At 39.5% G+C, this 16,462-nt stretch overlaps 1 protein-coding gene across 1 annotated transcript in view; it reads left to right on the top strand.

Annotated features, from left to right (window-relative positions):
* The first annotated feature begins 5,411 nt into the window (after nt 1-5,411).
* Nucleotides 5,412-16,462, top strand: part of LOC134794203 (exostosin-2) — a 94,692-nt gene continuing 83,641 nt past the window's right edge. The window contains exons 1-2 of the mRNA XM_063765949.1: nt 5,412-6,091; nt 7,609-8,359. Of these exons, the coding sequence (XP_063622019.1) occupies nt 5,565-6,091; nt 7,609-8,359 (1,278 nt within the window). The 5' untranslated portion in view covers nt 5,412-5,564. The remainder of the gene's footprint in view (nt 6,092-7,608; nt 8,360-16,462) is intronic.

The following is a 16,462-nucleotide window of genomic DNA, read 5'->3' on the forward strand; positions in this document are numbered from 1 at the left end:
ACAAGCGTTTACATTCTCGCGCGAGCTGCGCCACGAGACGCGAGTGTAAGCGGTGGGCTCGAAGCTCGTCTCGCGGCTCGGCTCGCGCTCGCCTGGCTCGCGTGGAGGAGCGGTTTTTTGGGCATGAGCCAAAGGCTCTCGCGCGGGCTCGCGCGCTTGCGTTTACACTCGCGTTCGGTTTGTCATTCGGTTATAAACCGTATGTCGTGCCGTTAGTGTTTAAAATATGTTAGCTCAACGACCTTATGAGCCACGAGACGAGCCGAGCCACGAGGCGAGAGTGTAATCATTAACTCGACGGGCTTACGTGAGGGCTTACGTGCTCGAGGCGAGCCACGAGACGCGCCGCGAGCCGAGCCACGAGCCGCGAATCTAAACCGGTCATGATAAATTTTTCAACAGGCTTCGGAGTTTTTATAGTACGGTAAGTCTAAAGTGAAGTATGGAGTCGATATAATAAAGATAATATTAAAAATCATACTAATTTTGTGTGTTATTATCTATTAACTTTTTGAAAAACTCTTCTTAGAAATTGAGTTTAATTGTAATTTTAACAAGTCCATAATTATGTCTTATTCCTGTTACCCGTCAGAGCCGAACAAAGAGCATATAATCAGGACCGGATTAAGCATGTCGGGGCCCCTAGGCAGTGCGAGTCTCGGGGACAGTCAATTCTGCACACAGCATATTCAGTACAGGGAAATAAGTTTGCGTTTTTAATTTCAATCTTCAGGCGTCTGCCGAGCCGATTCAAATCGAACGATGTCTTTTTCGCTCTTATTGCGTGGACATAAAGCTTTATTCTATCGGTTTTAGCCGATTCCGCGACGCGTCAAGCGGGAGAGCCCTTTAGGCTTAAGGCCAATTCCCAGTGGAATACCAAAGATGTGAGCTTCAGCGTCACTTTCCTATCTACCTCTAATGGCAAATTTTAAGCGAGGCTAAAAGCTAAGCTCAACTACTTAGTGCAGCAAATTAGATTTTCTCAATAGTTAATATTTTGCGGGGCTGAACAGCGATTGTCCGACCATAAGACCAAACGCCGAGCCACATGATTAGAATCAACCTAATAATAAAGAATTTCCATATGTTAAAATTACTTAAATTACCTTCTAGAGTTAGACCAAGATAAGCCTGCAACAATTTTGATAGCACTCGCAGTGCAAGGGTTATTTTAAACGTCAAAACTTCTTTGAAATTATGTCGTATAAATAACACTTGCACTGCGTATGCTATCAAAATCATTGCAGACTTTTCTTGGTCTAACTCTATTCATTTACCATTCAAGCTAAAGGCTCCAGTACACAGTGGTCAAGGATGGTCCATGCCAAGCCATGCTTTGCAATGCGCTACAGTAGGCCTATATCACGTAGGTGTTCACACAATGGTGCATCAAAAAAAAAAACAAAAATAAAAATCAAAATTGCAGACTCTGATTGATATAAATCTATAATAAACTGGTAAGTCTCTTCATTGCTCCACAATAATGACATTTTGGGCTATTAACATTTAATCAAGCGGTCAAAAATTCAAGAAACTAAACAAACAATGGCGACTGTGTGAACACCACAGGCCACGGTACGCCACGATTCCTTTGAAGTGTGCCAATAAACCGACAACTCCCCGATTGCTCACCACGGCTGACAACTGACGGCAGTCGTCCGCCATTGCATACCATAGCCCCCTGTACACAATGGCCAGAGCGTGGCATGGCCCGTCCTTCACCACTGTGTACTGGGGCCTTAACATGTAGATGATACAGGGTCATTAAGGAACTAAGGAACCAAAAATAAGCGCGAGCGCAGCGAGCCCGAAATTTTTTGTAAACAATATCGCAAATTGTGAAAGCGTCTTAAAAGGCCGGGTATCGATCTTCACCTGGGCCTAAAAGTCCGAATTGCCGCAGTGAGGCGAGCTTTCATGCGAAAAGCCGTGCTTCATCAGGCTTCAGGATAAATAGTTGAGCACAGACACGAACCAATGTCCATTGTATTAAAAAGCGAGATCGCAGGCCGAGCTTGGCGCAGCGAGGCCAAAGGCTAAGCTGAAGTGGAGGAGATGTGGAACACAAACCAATGGTAAATTGAGGTAGAAAGTGAGGCTGAAGGTCGAGCATTCCTATAAAAAACTGGGGACACGTTCGTCTTCTTTCTTTTTCTTTGTTTTAATCAATAGTTCTCGTGATTCTGAGTTGAAATAACCCAAAAGTTCTTGGTTGTTTGAATAAAAGTTAACCATTTTTCCTGAGAACCCCTATTATTACAACTTTACAACAGGTACGCAGAATACGCCCCGTAAACTGTAACGTCTTCAATTTTATTGACTCATGAATTTTGACCCTATGGAACAAAAATTTATTTGGTGCGCGCTGAGCCGCCGGGGCCTCCTAGCCGAGGCGGGGCCCCTAGGCAGTTGCCAACTTTGACTTAGGGTTAATCCGGCCCTGCATATAATCACTACGTGCGCCGAAGCACGACTAGAGTTTACTCCTTTACGAACGATTAATATACATTAAAATTTTAAGATCAAAACTCCATAAATTGACAGTTGTTACTTGTTGACATTGAATGAATAAAGTGTGTTACGTTTGATTTTACACCCCATATATTTTCATACCCCGGGCTATACGTGAAAACTGGAATAATAAATACCATGGACCTAACTTCTATCAAATAATAGCAACCCGCCCCGGCTTCGAACGGGTTAACAAATTATACACCTAAACCTTCCTCAAGAAATTACTCTATTGATAGATGAAAACCGCATGAAAATCCGTACATATCAGTAGGTTTTGAGTTTATCCCGAACAAACTGTAGCGGACTGGCCTTTTTGGCCACACGTCTACAGTTCAACGAGTTTTAAGCTGAAGCATGACATTCAAAAACAATCGCTGATTTTTCCGTGTCATTTGAATGTTGATGTATTTATTTATTAATTATAGGAGATTTATTATAACTGAAGTTTAATTCGACTCCGCCGGTAGGTCTCCTATATTAATGACCCCGATTGAAACAGTATCGCATAATAAATTTACAAGCAATAAAAAAAAATGACGGATGAAATCAAGACCGCTACCGAAGCCCCTTGTGTCACCTTGTGTGGTATGTAAAGTCACTGTACGCACTCCGCCGTTTTGGCCAGAGGAACCCGCATTATGGTTTTCGGATATGGAAGCCCAGTTCGCCATCGCCGGCATATCTAGTGACACAACCAAATTTAACCACGTTATTGGCCAGTTAGAGCATAAGTACGCCGTAGAGGTAAAATATATTATTAGCAACCCACCAGCTGACAATAAATATGAAAAGATAAAATCGCAGCTCATATCGAGGATCTCCGTGTCTAAAGAACAAAAGTTTCTACAGTTGATGAAACACGAAGAGCTAGGTTACAGAAAGCCGTCACGATTCCTACGACACTTACGCGCGTTGGCAGGTGAGGGCATTCCGGAAGATTTCCTGAAAACCGTATGGATAAGCCGTTTACCCGGCAACCTGCAGGCGCTTATTACGTCCCAAACTGTCCCAAGCCAAAGCTACGTTAGAAGAGTTAGCTGAATCTGCGGACAAGGTACATGACGTCGCTCCTCAGACTCTGCAGGTTCATGCATTAGGCACTACCACTCATGGCACGGAGATATCCGAAATTGCAAGACAAATGACTGAACTTACAAGGGAAGTTGCTGCCTTAAAGGCTGGAAATCCACCGCACACATCTAGATCCGGTTTCCGTGGCAGTCGAGCGCCGTTTAGGTCTAGCAACCGTCAGGATCGTTCCGCATCGAGACCAAGAGATCAATCCATATGCTTTTACCACAACCGATTCGGCGATAGAGCTACCCGCTGTACTAGGCCTTGCGGTTACCCAGGAGCGGAAAACTTCAGCGGCAGCCGAAATTAGCGCCCAACGTCTGCCATATAAACCCGGGCCACCTTTTTGTATTGGACCATACCTCTAAAGCACTTTTCCTAGTAGATACAGGATCAGACTTGTGCGTATATCCGCGCACATTAATTAGAGGAGCTCGTGCAAAATCTAATTATGAGTTTTTTGCTGCTAACAGTTCAATAATACACACATACGGCTCGATACAATTACAACTGGACCTGGGGCTCCGTCGGATTTACAACTGGAATTTTGTGGTCGCCGACGTATCCAATCCAAGCCGATCATTGGCGTTGATTTTCTATCGTTCTACAGTATAGTAGTCGATTGCAGAAACCAGCGGTTGATAGATAACTCAACAACATTGAGCATCACGGCCCCACCTCAGCCGTCAGCAAAATCCATCGCATCAGTGAAAGTAATGTCAGGGGAGTCGAACTACCATAACATTTTGTGTCAGTACCCTGACATTACACGCCCAGCCGGCATGCATAACACTCCCACGCATAATACCATACATCATATTCGCACTACGCCTGGACTGCCGGTTACAATCAGGCCGCGACGCCTTCCACCAGTTCGCCTAAAAATAGCTCAAAAAGAATTTGATGCCATGCTCGAAGTTGGCACAGCTTGCAGATCCGAGAGCTCTTGGTCGTCTCCGTTGCACCTCGTTCCTAAAAAGGATGATTCCTTCGAGCAACACCGGCTTCCGACACATCGGAAGGGAGGGGCCCAAGCGATATCTCACCGTACAAATCTTTCTGCCATTTTTCGCGGGGGGAAAGGTGCACACAGTCGCACTTCTCACACACTTACATACAAAATCCAATCTGTAATGACGACACAAATACATAGAAAATGATACACGTCAAAGACAAATCTTGCAAACCTCGATCTCTTTTTGTGTACGGACGAGTGACAAGTGTCACAACACGCACACTAACACATTTTCGTTGAAGTATGTTATTGTATTCTGAGAGATGAGAAGTCGGATTTGTCGCTCGACCGATCCGCAATTTGTATTGAGCGAGCAAAATCGATAAATCCAACAATTACATGAGACTAAAATATAATAATTGTGTTTGAATGTAATTAAACGTATGATATGTAAAAAAAAATATTACATGTGAAATATAACACTTTCTTTTTGTAAATTTGATGTCCCCGACCTCTTTTTATAACAAAAAACCGAGCAAACAGGCATTTTTGTGCAGCAGTGTTCACGCGCGCGTCTGGACTCGGTCTAGTGAAAAATCCAAGTGCAACTAGTTTTATTACCCGCGCTAGATTAGATTGACGCGCTAATCTTGTACCTCGGCAGAGGGGAAATAGTGCGAATGCCGCCTCCCTTCCGTGTTGCTCGAAGGATGATTCCCAATACAAACAGACAGACGTGGCGGAGGACATGATTATTATTGTCAGAAGAATTGCTGGAAAGTGTAAGAACGTTTTAACAAGTGGCGCTAGTGAGCCCCGCATCTTTATGCCCCTCCCGCATACCGCCCCTACCCTATTTGGCAGCTCAGTTGTCAAATCAAATCACAATTTCAGACCACCGAAAGTGGTGCAGCATTTACAATTTGCTACTTTTATGAATGAGAATTTAATCAATCTTGCCTGTATAATGGGTGACATAAGTAAATTATGAAGATTAATTCGATCGCGGCGTTCACAAATGGCTGCGGATTCGCTATTAAAAACGGGGAAACACTCGAAGTATATATCGTATAGAAAGATTTTGTACCATAGGTTTTTCGTTGGGTTGCTGTTGTTTATATTGGTGACTTTAGCGATTACTGTGTTGTTTAATGCTCTATCGAGTAGTTCGCCGCGGACAGTTGTGCACGAAGCAGTGAATTTGGACCGTAGTGTTGTGGTGAAACTGGGGCAAGATGCAGCTACGGCGCAGCCTAGGGATGCAAACTGCACTTACTGGGAGTGTTTTAACGTGTACCGGTGCGGCAGAGGCGGCCACAATAAGATAACAATATACATATACCCGAGAACGGACTTCCACACGCCAGAGGGTCCTATATCAAAGTTTTCTAGAGAATTTTACGTAATTTTAGATACTATAAGACATAGTAAATATTATACAGCGAATCCAGAGGAGGCGTGCTTGCTAATTCCTAGTATAGACACTCTAAATCAACGTAGTTTTTTAAGTAAACATGTATCACAGGCTTTCAACATTCTTTCACAGTAAGTAGACAATGGTTTGTTAATATTTAATTGGTTTTCTAAAAGTGCTATTCAATTTATTCAGTTAACAGCTACACAGTTGAATAGCATATTGAGGACTGTAATTAATTATTAATTTTGAGTTGGTAGTGTTTAATTTATTATTCAATGAAGAGAGTAGCATAACGTCGGCCTAAGTCGCAAACCTCGTAACTCCATTTCAAGGAAATTAGTAATTGCTACCTTGGACAACTTATAGTCGCAAACCCCGTAACTCCCCTGGAGGAGTTACGAGGTTTGCGATTTAGGCTGACAATAAGTGTTCTTAAATTAAATTAATTTGGTTGTTTACTTTACATTAATCACAGTATAAATGTTAATATATTTTTCCTTTTTTATTGTGGGACGTACCACACAACATAACACATTGGACCGGCAATGCAAGGATGTGGGTTCGTGTCCCACATTGGCCAGAGTTGATCATCGTTGATTTTTTCATTGTGAATTGACATCTGTATTTACAATTTACAGATTAATAAATACGAATACTTTAACAAAATAGAACACAGATATATTTAGTTCTTTTCAGAAGTTGAGAAATCTTTTAGTATTCATTTATGTAATATTTCATAAGGGAGCAAGTATTATTATTTATCTTATACACTCAATGCGGCAATTTAAATAAATCATGGTAAACCCTACTTTGCATATTATTGTGGTGTAGTGTGGCAGTAAGCATAACATCTGATTTCCTCTATAATTATCACAATATTATTTCTGATAAATGGTACCATTTTGTGTTGCTCATTAGTCATTATGATTAATATTTGTTATATGTAAATGTTAGATTCCTTCATTTATACAAAAAAAAATCCATTTACCTTTTGGGGCTGCAAAAGAGGCAGAAAAGGGGGCAAAAGAGTAATCCTTCAACTTTAGTGCTAAGTGTGAGAGTTCATTATGTAACAGTTGTCTTTCATGCCTAGCCTCTGAAACTGGATTAGAAGACATAGTAATAGGTTACCTTACGATATTTAACTTGCGTCAGCCACCTGACCCATTTCACAACTTCTGCATAGAACTTTTCATGAGGGGGGCTGACTGTACATTATTTTACAATGTAATTGAAATGTATTATTTTACTGACAAATGCAAAAGATATTGAACCATATGGTCTATACAATTAGATTCAATTTCTCCTAACATACATACATTTTTGTATAACATAGGTCAAGTTTACAAACATTGAAGTAATTATGTACAGGAATGTGTGATCTCCAGCCATGATGTTATCTAAACAGGCATTTAAATATTGATTAATTAATTAGTATAGCTTGGTTTAGTTAATATAAATTGGGATGTAAAATTGAAGGAACCTAATTTTCTACCAGAAGTCAAAAGTCGTCTGATACAACTTTTTTTAAGTGAATAGGAATTTAATGCAAAGTTGCAAACATTTTATCCCAAGAAAGTATTAGAGATCATTGTTATGTAATGTAAATATTTTTAAGAAATACTTACTATTTTTTCGCTTACAGTTGGAGCAATGGAGAAAACCACCTTATATTTAACATGCTGCCTGGATCAGCACCTAACTATGAGACTGTCCTCGATCTCAACACAGGGAAGGCCATCATAGCCGGGGCCGGCTTCGACACCTGGTCCTTCCGCTACGGTTTTGACGTGGCCATCCCTGTCTACAGCTCTCTTGCAGCTCACATAGATAGCACACAACCAGACGATAAGAAATACTTAATATTATCCACCCAACTAAACATCCCGAGAGATTACTTAACTATATTACAGAATATAGCGTCGTCATCGAACGATCTAATACTTCTAGATAGATGTAAAGATGCGGATCACAGTAAACGCTGTGAGTACATAACAGGGAGGATATTTAACTACCCAGAAGTATTAAAAGATGGGATGTTTTGTTTAGTCATACATAGTGCGAGACTATCCCAAGCTATGTTAATGGATATCTTAGCATCGCAGTGTATTCCTATTATAGTGGCTGATTCTATTGTGATGCCTTTTAATTCGCATGTGGATTGGAATAAAATAGCAATATTTGTACCTGAAGATAATTTGAAGAACGTTTTGAAGATAGTGCACGCAGTGAGTGAGGAGAGGCGTGGGGAGTTATATTGGCAGCAGAGATGGGTGTACGAGAGATACTTCTCGAGTATACAGAAGATAACTATGACTATGTTGGAGATTATTAATGAGAAGGTGTTCCCGTTGGCAGCTAGGAGTTACGAGGATTGGAACATGCCCGAGCATTTGGTGAGTTTAGTTGATAATTGGTATCGTTTTGGAGCATTTCGCGGGCTGTCCCGTACAAACGCATTTTATTTCGTGTGTTGCCGCCGTTTATTTTTCTGGACATATTTTTGACTATTTGTCGAAGTTCATGGAATGCTCCCTTTGTTGGTAGTCAATAACATGATTATCTAACAGTTTAAGCTTCTCATTAACCATAACCACCGACAAAGTGGTATGTTTTACCTTGTTATACCTACTTATCTTACGTTGAAGTAGAAACAAACTAAAGTGAGTTATTTTCATACACCTGCGAAATATGTAGGAATGTTAAATTGCCGAACTATATTTGTTTGAATCATCTCGTTAATGAGTGAAAGCTGTACGTTTTATTATATCGTGTGTTAGAAAGGCGGCTACGTAGGGAGAATAAAAAAAACGAGACCTGTGTCCAGCAGTGGGACGTATTATACAGGGTGTCCCATAAGTGACACGTCACAGTGACACTGGAGGTAGACCAGGCCAAGAGGACCCAGACCAACTTAACATGACTCCAATAAAAGTGGCACGGTTTTCGAGTTATTGCCAAATTAAGGTTTTTCATGAATTTTGACCGTTTTTAACATTGTTAGTGCCAGTGTGCACTCGGAAAGGTCTCGAAGTTAATTTTTTTTATGTGTACGGCATCATGAATAGTTAATTAAGATAACAGAATAGGTATTTTATCGATAAACAATGTAAAATGCAAAAAAATACTGCTTTAATCTTGAATTAAATTCACAGCGAAACATTAATTTCGACATTGACCACCTGTCGTAAAAAAAAAATACAAGAAAAGTAATGAGCTATAACGTCAAGCTATTCAGCATGTAATGCAGATTCAAAAATGGTATGACACATGTACCTTCCTGCAATAAAATAGGAATTATTATCATCTTTCGAAAGCCTCATAAAAAATAAGTTTAAACTAGGAAATTTGCAATCCGTTGCTACTTAGTAAAAATAACGATTTATGTTAAGATATCTAATTCTGGATACATAAATAAAAAAAACGCCTATTCAGTATTTGCCGAATGCCTAAAAGAAAGAGGTGGAAAATGGTTATCACCCTTTTTAAGGATATCATTGAGTTGATAAAGGTTCAAAGAAAATAAAATACTGCAGGTTGAAGTTCAATCAATTTATTAAAATAATTTTGTTTTACAATAGGTGCTCATTACTTTTCTAGTAATTTTTTTTCACGACAGGTGGTCAAAGTCGAAATTAATGTTTCGCTGTGAATTTAATTCAAGATTAAAGCAGTACTTTTTTGCACTTTACATTGTTTATCGATAAACTACCTATTCTGTTATCTTAATTAACTCTTCATGATGTCGTACACATAAAAAAAAAATAACTTCGAGACCTTTCCGAGTGCACACTGGCACTAACAATGTTAAAAACGGTCAAAATTCATGAAAAACCTTAATTTGGCAATAACTCGACAACCGTGCCACTTTTACTGGAGTCATGTTAAGTTGGTTTGGGTCGTCTTGGCCTGGTCTACCTCCAGTGTCACTTATGGGACAGCCTGTATAAGCTAGAATATTTAGGTATGGTTCGTGTGACATAGACTTAAGTTTACATTTGTTTACCATTAGCACTAGTGTTCGACCGAAACCGGATTTATTGTCGAAACCGAAACCGATTTTGCTCTAGTTTTGGCCGAAACCGAACCTTGGGCCGAAACCAGCCGAAACCGAAACGTCGGTCAGACCTCATTTTAATCAACATCCAAAATTATGGTTTGCGAAAAGGATCCTTACTTAATTGTCTAAAAGTTTTCGGATCCCTTTGTTTGACATAATTATTGAAAGTCATAATGTAATGATTGTCAGATTATCGTTAGTCATAATTCTGAAACCGTTAACTTTTCAGGATTTTCGTAAGGTTATCCTATAGATAGGTTAGATTATGTTAGGTTCGTTTTATGGCAATCCTGAAAAGTTACGCGTTTCTGAGAAAAACCAAATTATGACTAACGAAAATGCGGACATAGAATACGTTATGACTTAAAACTTTATGGGAAACAATAGAGACCCAAAAGTTTTACTAGTCTATACAAATCGAAAGTGAAACACATTTGCAGCGTGAGTTACGATACGCCCATAGGCCGCCAGCTTTATTAAATGGTTTCCCGTTTTCATTAAACATTACCGCTACTCAGTCGTAATCATAAATAGAACCGCAAATCTGGCCGCAGGTATAAATTTCACAGCAGGCAATTTTGTTTGAAAATACACTGAAACAATCCACAACACAATTCGCGGGGGATTTGTATCGCTTTTCGTTGTCAAAAATATTGTTGCCCGTTAAGGCTCGGCGCGCACTGACGATTATTGCCAACGTTTTATTGTGCGGTTTGTAAATTACGGTGTGTTAAACTGCTTTTGTTAATAATATGGTAGGCAATGTCAGAAGTGATGAGTCAACACCTAACACGGGAGCGCCTAACATTATGGTTAGATAAAATAAAATCGGACTTCACCCAAAAGGCTTGGGTAATAATATTAGGCATACCTTGGTAAACTTAAGTTTACTTAAACTTCAGCCCAGTCAGCTTCAGGCTTAAGGGTACTGACTGCAGTCACTAATAGTAGCGGATGGAACATCGCGCCGGTAGTATCTGCCATCCTGGAATACTTTTCCAAATAAAGATTGCCAATAACGTTACATACGTCCCACGGGTAAAGGTACCTTATGGCGGTTGGCGCTTACGCTATTATTAACGCCGCTCCAATATCATTGCGGCGCTATGCGACGTAAGCGCCAGCCGCCATAAGGTACCCTTTGCCGTGGAACGTCACATACAGGTATATCTACAGTTCGCGATGAAAATGTTCTACATACAAAAATATAACTCTTTTTGTAAAGCTATTATAAAATCGTAGATATAATACTTCTGACGCGTAGTCCGATCCGCCACTTTTGATGCTGACTGTAGCTATACATATTTTATAAATTAAAGGTACCTTTCAAATGTACCTACCTACAGTACCTACTTTATAGAATCGACTGTAACAAAAACCGAAGTAATTGCAATAAATCGGATACTTCTATTGTGTCCCTAAAGCTAATAATAGCCCAAACTGCCACAGGGGACGAGAAAGGCCAGTATTCCGCAAACTCGATAGGTTTAGTTTAGATAGCCGCAGTGCCGAAAGTCGCACGTACTCCACCGGACTTGCGGTCTCTGGTAGTGATGCGATGTTCCGCGGGATATTCCCGGGATTTCCCGCCTTCATGAACTGTTGCGAATAGGGATGTCTCCTGTACTTAAAATAAATTATTTCAAACCGTGCACGAAATAAAGCACCAGATAATTATTAGAAAAACATAGATAGCAGCTATTTTTAAACACAATTTGTATTTAATAAATCGGATTGAAATATAAAAAGTAGGTGAGTTTACCGTGACGTCACTACATTCGTTTTCATATAAATTCCATATTAGCAAATCGTTTTGACAGTTCTAAAAAAGAAGCTGATTTGACTAGTAGGAATGTAGCCTATTTATTACCTTATTCAAATGTAATTTTTTTACAGGCTTAAACTTTATTATACCTTTTACTTGAATTTTATTATACCTATTTTCATAGGTGTTTATGTGCCTTACCTACAAATTTATTTTCTATATAACCATTTTAAAATGTCACTAAATACATTTTATGGGCTATATCACATATACCTTTTAGTTACTCTCTTTCATATTCTTTACTCCTCAGCACTTTTAGTGCTCGACAATGGACACCATATTCCCGCGGCCATCATAACTCCCAAAATGGGTACCTATTTGAATCGTCTTTCTTTTTCCGAGTGTCTTCCCATTTCATTTGGGGTCGGCCCTCTGAATATGCTTCCGCCATTTGGCTCTCTCAAAATGGGTATTTTAATCGATAAGGCAAACTTACAATAATCTTGTGTTGTGACGTTTCGATTTTTTGAGAGAAAAAAAAATCCCGGGAACACATGCATATGCGGGAATATTCCCGCGGCGATCAAACTCCCAAAATGGGTATTTTAGTCGGCTGAACGAGTACGAAGTTGGGCTAAGTAGGCCGCCCGAGTTGCAAACTTACAATAATGTAGCTTTGTGACGCCTGAACTTTTAAACAATTCATGGACGCCGTTGGGATCGCGTCATATCTTTTGGGGATCGTAGATTTTATTTTATCTTTAGGTATTTATCGAATTTTCACTTACCAACATACGAATGATCCGGGCTAACAAGGATACTATCTATGTATGTATGTACTCTAACACATTCATAAAAGTGTTGTGCATCTCACATTTTGGCTCAGCGCTACTGCAGTATTGACGGCAAAAGGACATAAAACCAGTATTCGGTTAAAATTGAGGAATTCACGTTCGACGTTCAAATATGTACCTACATCGGTGCTGCTGCGTCGCATAGAAAACTAGAAATTCAGCTTTCGTGATATATTCCGCGGGATCCCTGTGATTTTTTTAAGCAGTTAGCAAACCTAAGTAATACCAACCTACCTGTTCATTCTTCCAAAATTTTCATTTCATTCTTGCAATAGTTGTTTGATTACGAATTTGAACCACGAGCGTAGCAAAGTGGTTCCTTTTACTAGCTGGTGAGGTGAAAAATAATATTTACCTCTGTATTGCAATTTGTAACGTTTTCATTAATTAGAAATTTAACCAGACATCACTCCACTTTCGTGTTAGTTTTAAAATAGAACCCGTTCAAACTTTAAGTTTGTTTGTACTTTGTTGTTTTTACCTCAGTTATTCGGCTTCTGTTATTTCTCCATCATAATATAACAAGTTTAAAACTGATTCGACTAAGGATTTTGTAAGAAAACAGACTTTACTTTTTACCCGACTACCTTTTTATATCTGACCACAAAACATGACACTGTGCAGCGTCATCTTTTTCGGCTGTCAAACTAGGAGGCACTTTTGTTTCTTAGATTTTACCTCTCTATTACAATAACTCTTTAATATTATCAAAGATAGACTAGAGGAATATTGTCAAAGTAAATTTAAGGGGTCATCCATTAATTACATCACACGTTTCCCTTCGGCCGCGTACGCAACTGGAGCTTCGTAACCAGTTGCGATCGAAAACTTTTTCGGTCTTGTACGGAACCGGTTGCGATCAAAAACTATTTTCTTCTCATACGTAACCAGTAACGATCGAACATTTTTTGTTTTTGTACGAAACCTCTCGACCGTTCATGAAACCAGCAAAGACTTTCTTATTATAAACTTTAATGTACTAATAATGCACACGTTATACAGGTAATTAAGCCCGTTTAAGCTAACTCTGCACCGTGTTTGATAGCACATATTATGGAAGTATTATTTTAAACGTCATCATTGCATAGAAATTAAAAAAATCGCATCTTTATTATCTTACGTAAGAACTATGAAAACCCCCTCCCTCCCCCTTGTAAGAAAAAATGCGATTTTTCGACCCCCTTCCCCCCTAAATCGTCTTACGTAATAAATGAATGGCGCTCAAGTAGCTACTTCCGAGCCTCGCCCAACAATAACGTACTATTACCGATTTTTGGTCTAGGTAAATGTAAACATAATTGGTTATGTAAATATAAAAAGTTACATATGTCTAAAATTAATCTAGTATAAAGGTTAGTTTATGTGAAACATCGTCAAACACGGTGCAGAGTTAGCTTAAACGGGCTTAATTACCTGTATAACGTGTGCATTATTAGTACATTAAAATTTATAATAAGAAAGTCTTTGCTGGTTTTACGAACGGTCGAGAGGTTTCATACAAAAACAAAAAATGTTCGATCGTAACTGGTTACGTATGAGAAGAAAATAGTTTTTGATCGCAATCGGTTTCGTACAAGACCGAAAAAGTATTCGATCGCAACTGGTTACGAAGCTCCGGTTGCGTACGCGGCCGAAGGGACACGTTTAGGGGGAGGGAGGGGGTCAAGAAAATGTGACATGTTGTGACAAGGGGGAGGGGGGAGTCATAAACTTTGTGACGTCACTTTAACTTCATCAGTAACCGAAAATGTATTTTAATTATTTTATACGCTAATTATTAGAGATGCACCGGATATCCGGTTACTATCCGGTATCCGGCCTATCCGGCCCTCCGTTTAATATTAGGCTGGATACCGGATAGTGACCTACTATCCGGCCGGATACCGGATAGTGACATACTATCCGGCCGGATACCGGATAGTGACATACTGTCCGGCCGGATACCGGATAGTAATTTTGCTTGATTTTGGAGCCAACAAATTGGATTCAAGAAACCGTCATGGTCATAAATATCATAATCGTACTCGTTTATTTTTTTTAAACATTTTATAGATTCCACTATTGCACGCGCAATTATTTTCGAATCTAGAAATAAGTCCACGTGAACTTTCATTACGAAACAGATCAAAGCCTGCACAATGCGCACCTGAAAAACCGAAATGTTAGTATAATTTCGCCGGCCGAATATTCGGCGGCCGGATACCGGATATCCGGCCGATGATCAGGCCGAATATCCGGTATCCGGTATCCGGCTAAACAACTATCCGTTGCATCTCTACTAATTATCATTTAAATAACAAGGTTTTCAAACGATAATCGTTTTTATTCGTTTAATTTTATTTCTTAATCAATTTTGGGTTATAATAAAATTAGTTATTTTGTCAAAAATATTTTGATAAAATATTAAATAAATATTTGCCAATTTCGTTGAAGAAATGTGACGTCACTCCAGGGGGGAGGGGTTTGCCAAATGTGACCAAGTGTGACAAGGAGGGGGGAGGGGTAAAAAAACCTAGAAATTCGTGTGACGTAATTAATGGATGACCCCTTATGTAGTCAGTACATTTATTGCCGTCTTTCGACACAAATGATTAACACTTTTGAAACGCCATTTGACTTTGATCCTCATTTTCTCAGTGATATGTGTCAAATTTGTTAAATTATTAAATTGTACAACGGGACTTAATCGCGTATTTAAGTTTTAAGATTTACCTCCGACGTTTCGAGGACGGCGTTGTCCCCGTGGTCTCGGAGAAGACTGGCTAAAGTTGACATCATCAACATCTTCTAGCCGCGCGAGTTTTTCGAACTACCCGCACTTGGTCTTGTTTATCAATTTGAACGTTATGCGCACTAGGGATGTTACTTACTGTTAATTTGTTAAATGCATTAACGTATATATCTATGGACTGGCCTTACGGGCACTAAAAATGGTACTAGTTTAGCGGTGTGACTCACGAATTCCCGCCAATCGTGCAGTCTAACGCAACTAGTTGCGACCAATAGCGCGCGTGATGCGAACACATCAACCAATCGCGCGCGTGATGCGAACTCATCAACCAATCGCGTTGTACCGGTGTCACACCGCTGTACTGGCCCCTGTCATGCCTCATTATTATTGTCCGTAAACCCAGTCCCTAGATATCTATGTCAATGGTTAAATGTTAAAAAGTATCGCCATCTACTCTGGCCTGTCCACACTAAACGAGAAACACATTACGCCATTTACGCCCCATTTCGATTGGTTGGCTCAGAGGGATTACTTATGATACGTTAGAAATATTCATTATTATACCGATGCTCCTATACTGAATGCCCCATAAAAGATAATACGAGGGATGATAGAGCAGCTCATAATCTTTCGATTTACCCCCATGTGCAGCGTTTGTAATATGTATAGGCCCGATTCGGATTTTGAAATAGACATCTATTAGATATCTTTTAGACATCACCAAGATACGATAACGATATGTATAAGATCTAACCTGTCAAATTTGACATTTGCGCGATTCTGGAGATAATCTTGAACGATTTCCTTGGGATATGACTTAGAGATCCAATTCACATCTAATAGATTTCTTACTCTATCTAACGTAAAAGTGACATTGGTTGCCCGAATTGGGCTGCAAAAGAGAACTAGTTGATATCTAAACTATAACGTATCTAGAATGGATGTAGTACGTGTCGTCTCTTGTGAATATCTTGAAGTTCGAATACGGCAGTATGTAGTTTCGGCGATGCTTATATTTATATCTTATGTTTCCTCTACGAAAAATCCTTGACTATTTTGAAAATAAGATAAACTACTAATATAAGAAAA

The sequence above is a fragment of the Cydia splendana genome, chromosome 10 (genome assembly GCF_910591565.1).
Source record: "Cydia splendana chromosome 10, ilCydSple1.2, whole genome shotgun sequence".
Taxonomy (NCBI): Eukaryota; Metazoa; Arthropoda; class Insecta; order Lepidoptera; family Tortricidae; genus Cydia; species Cydia splendana.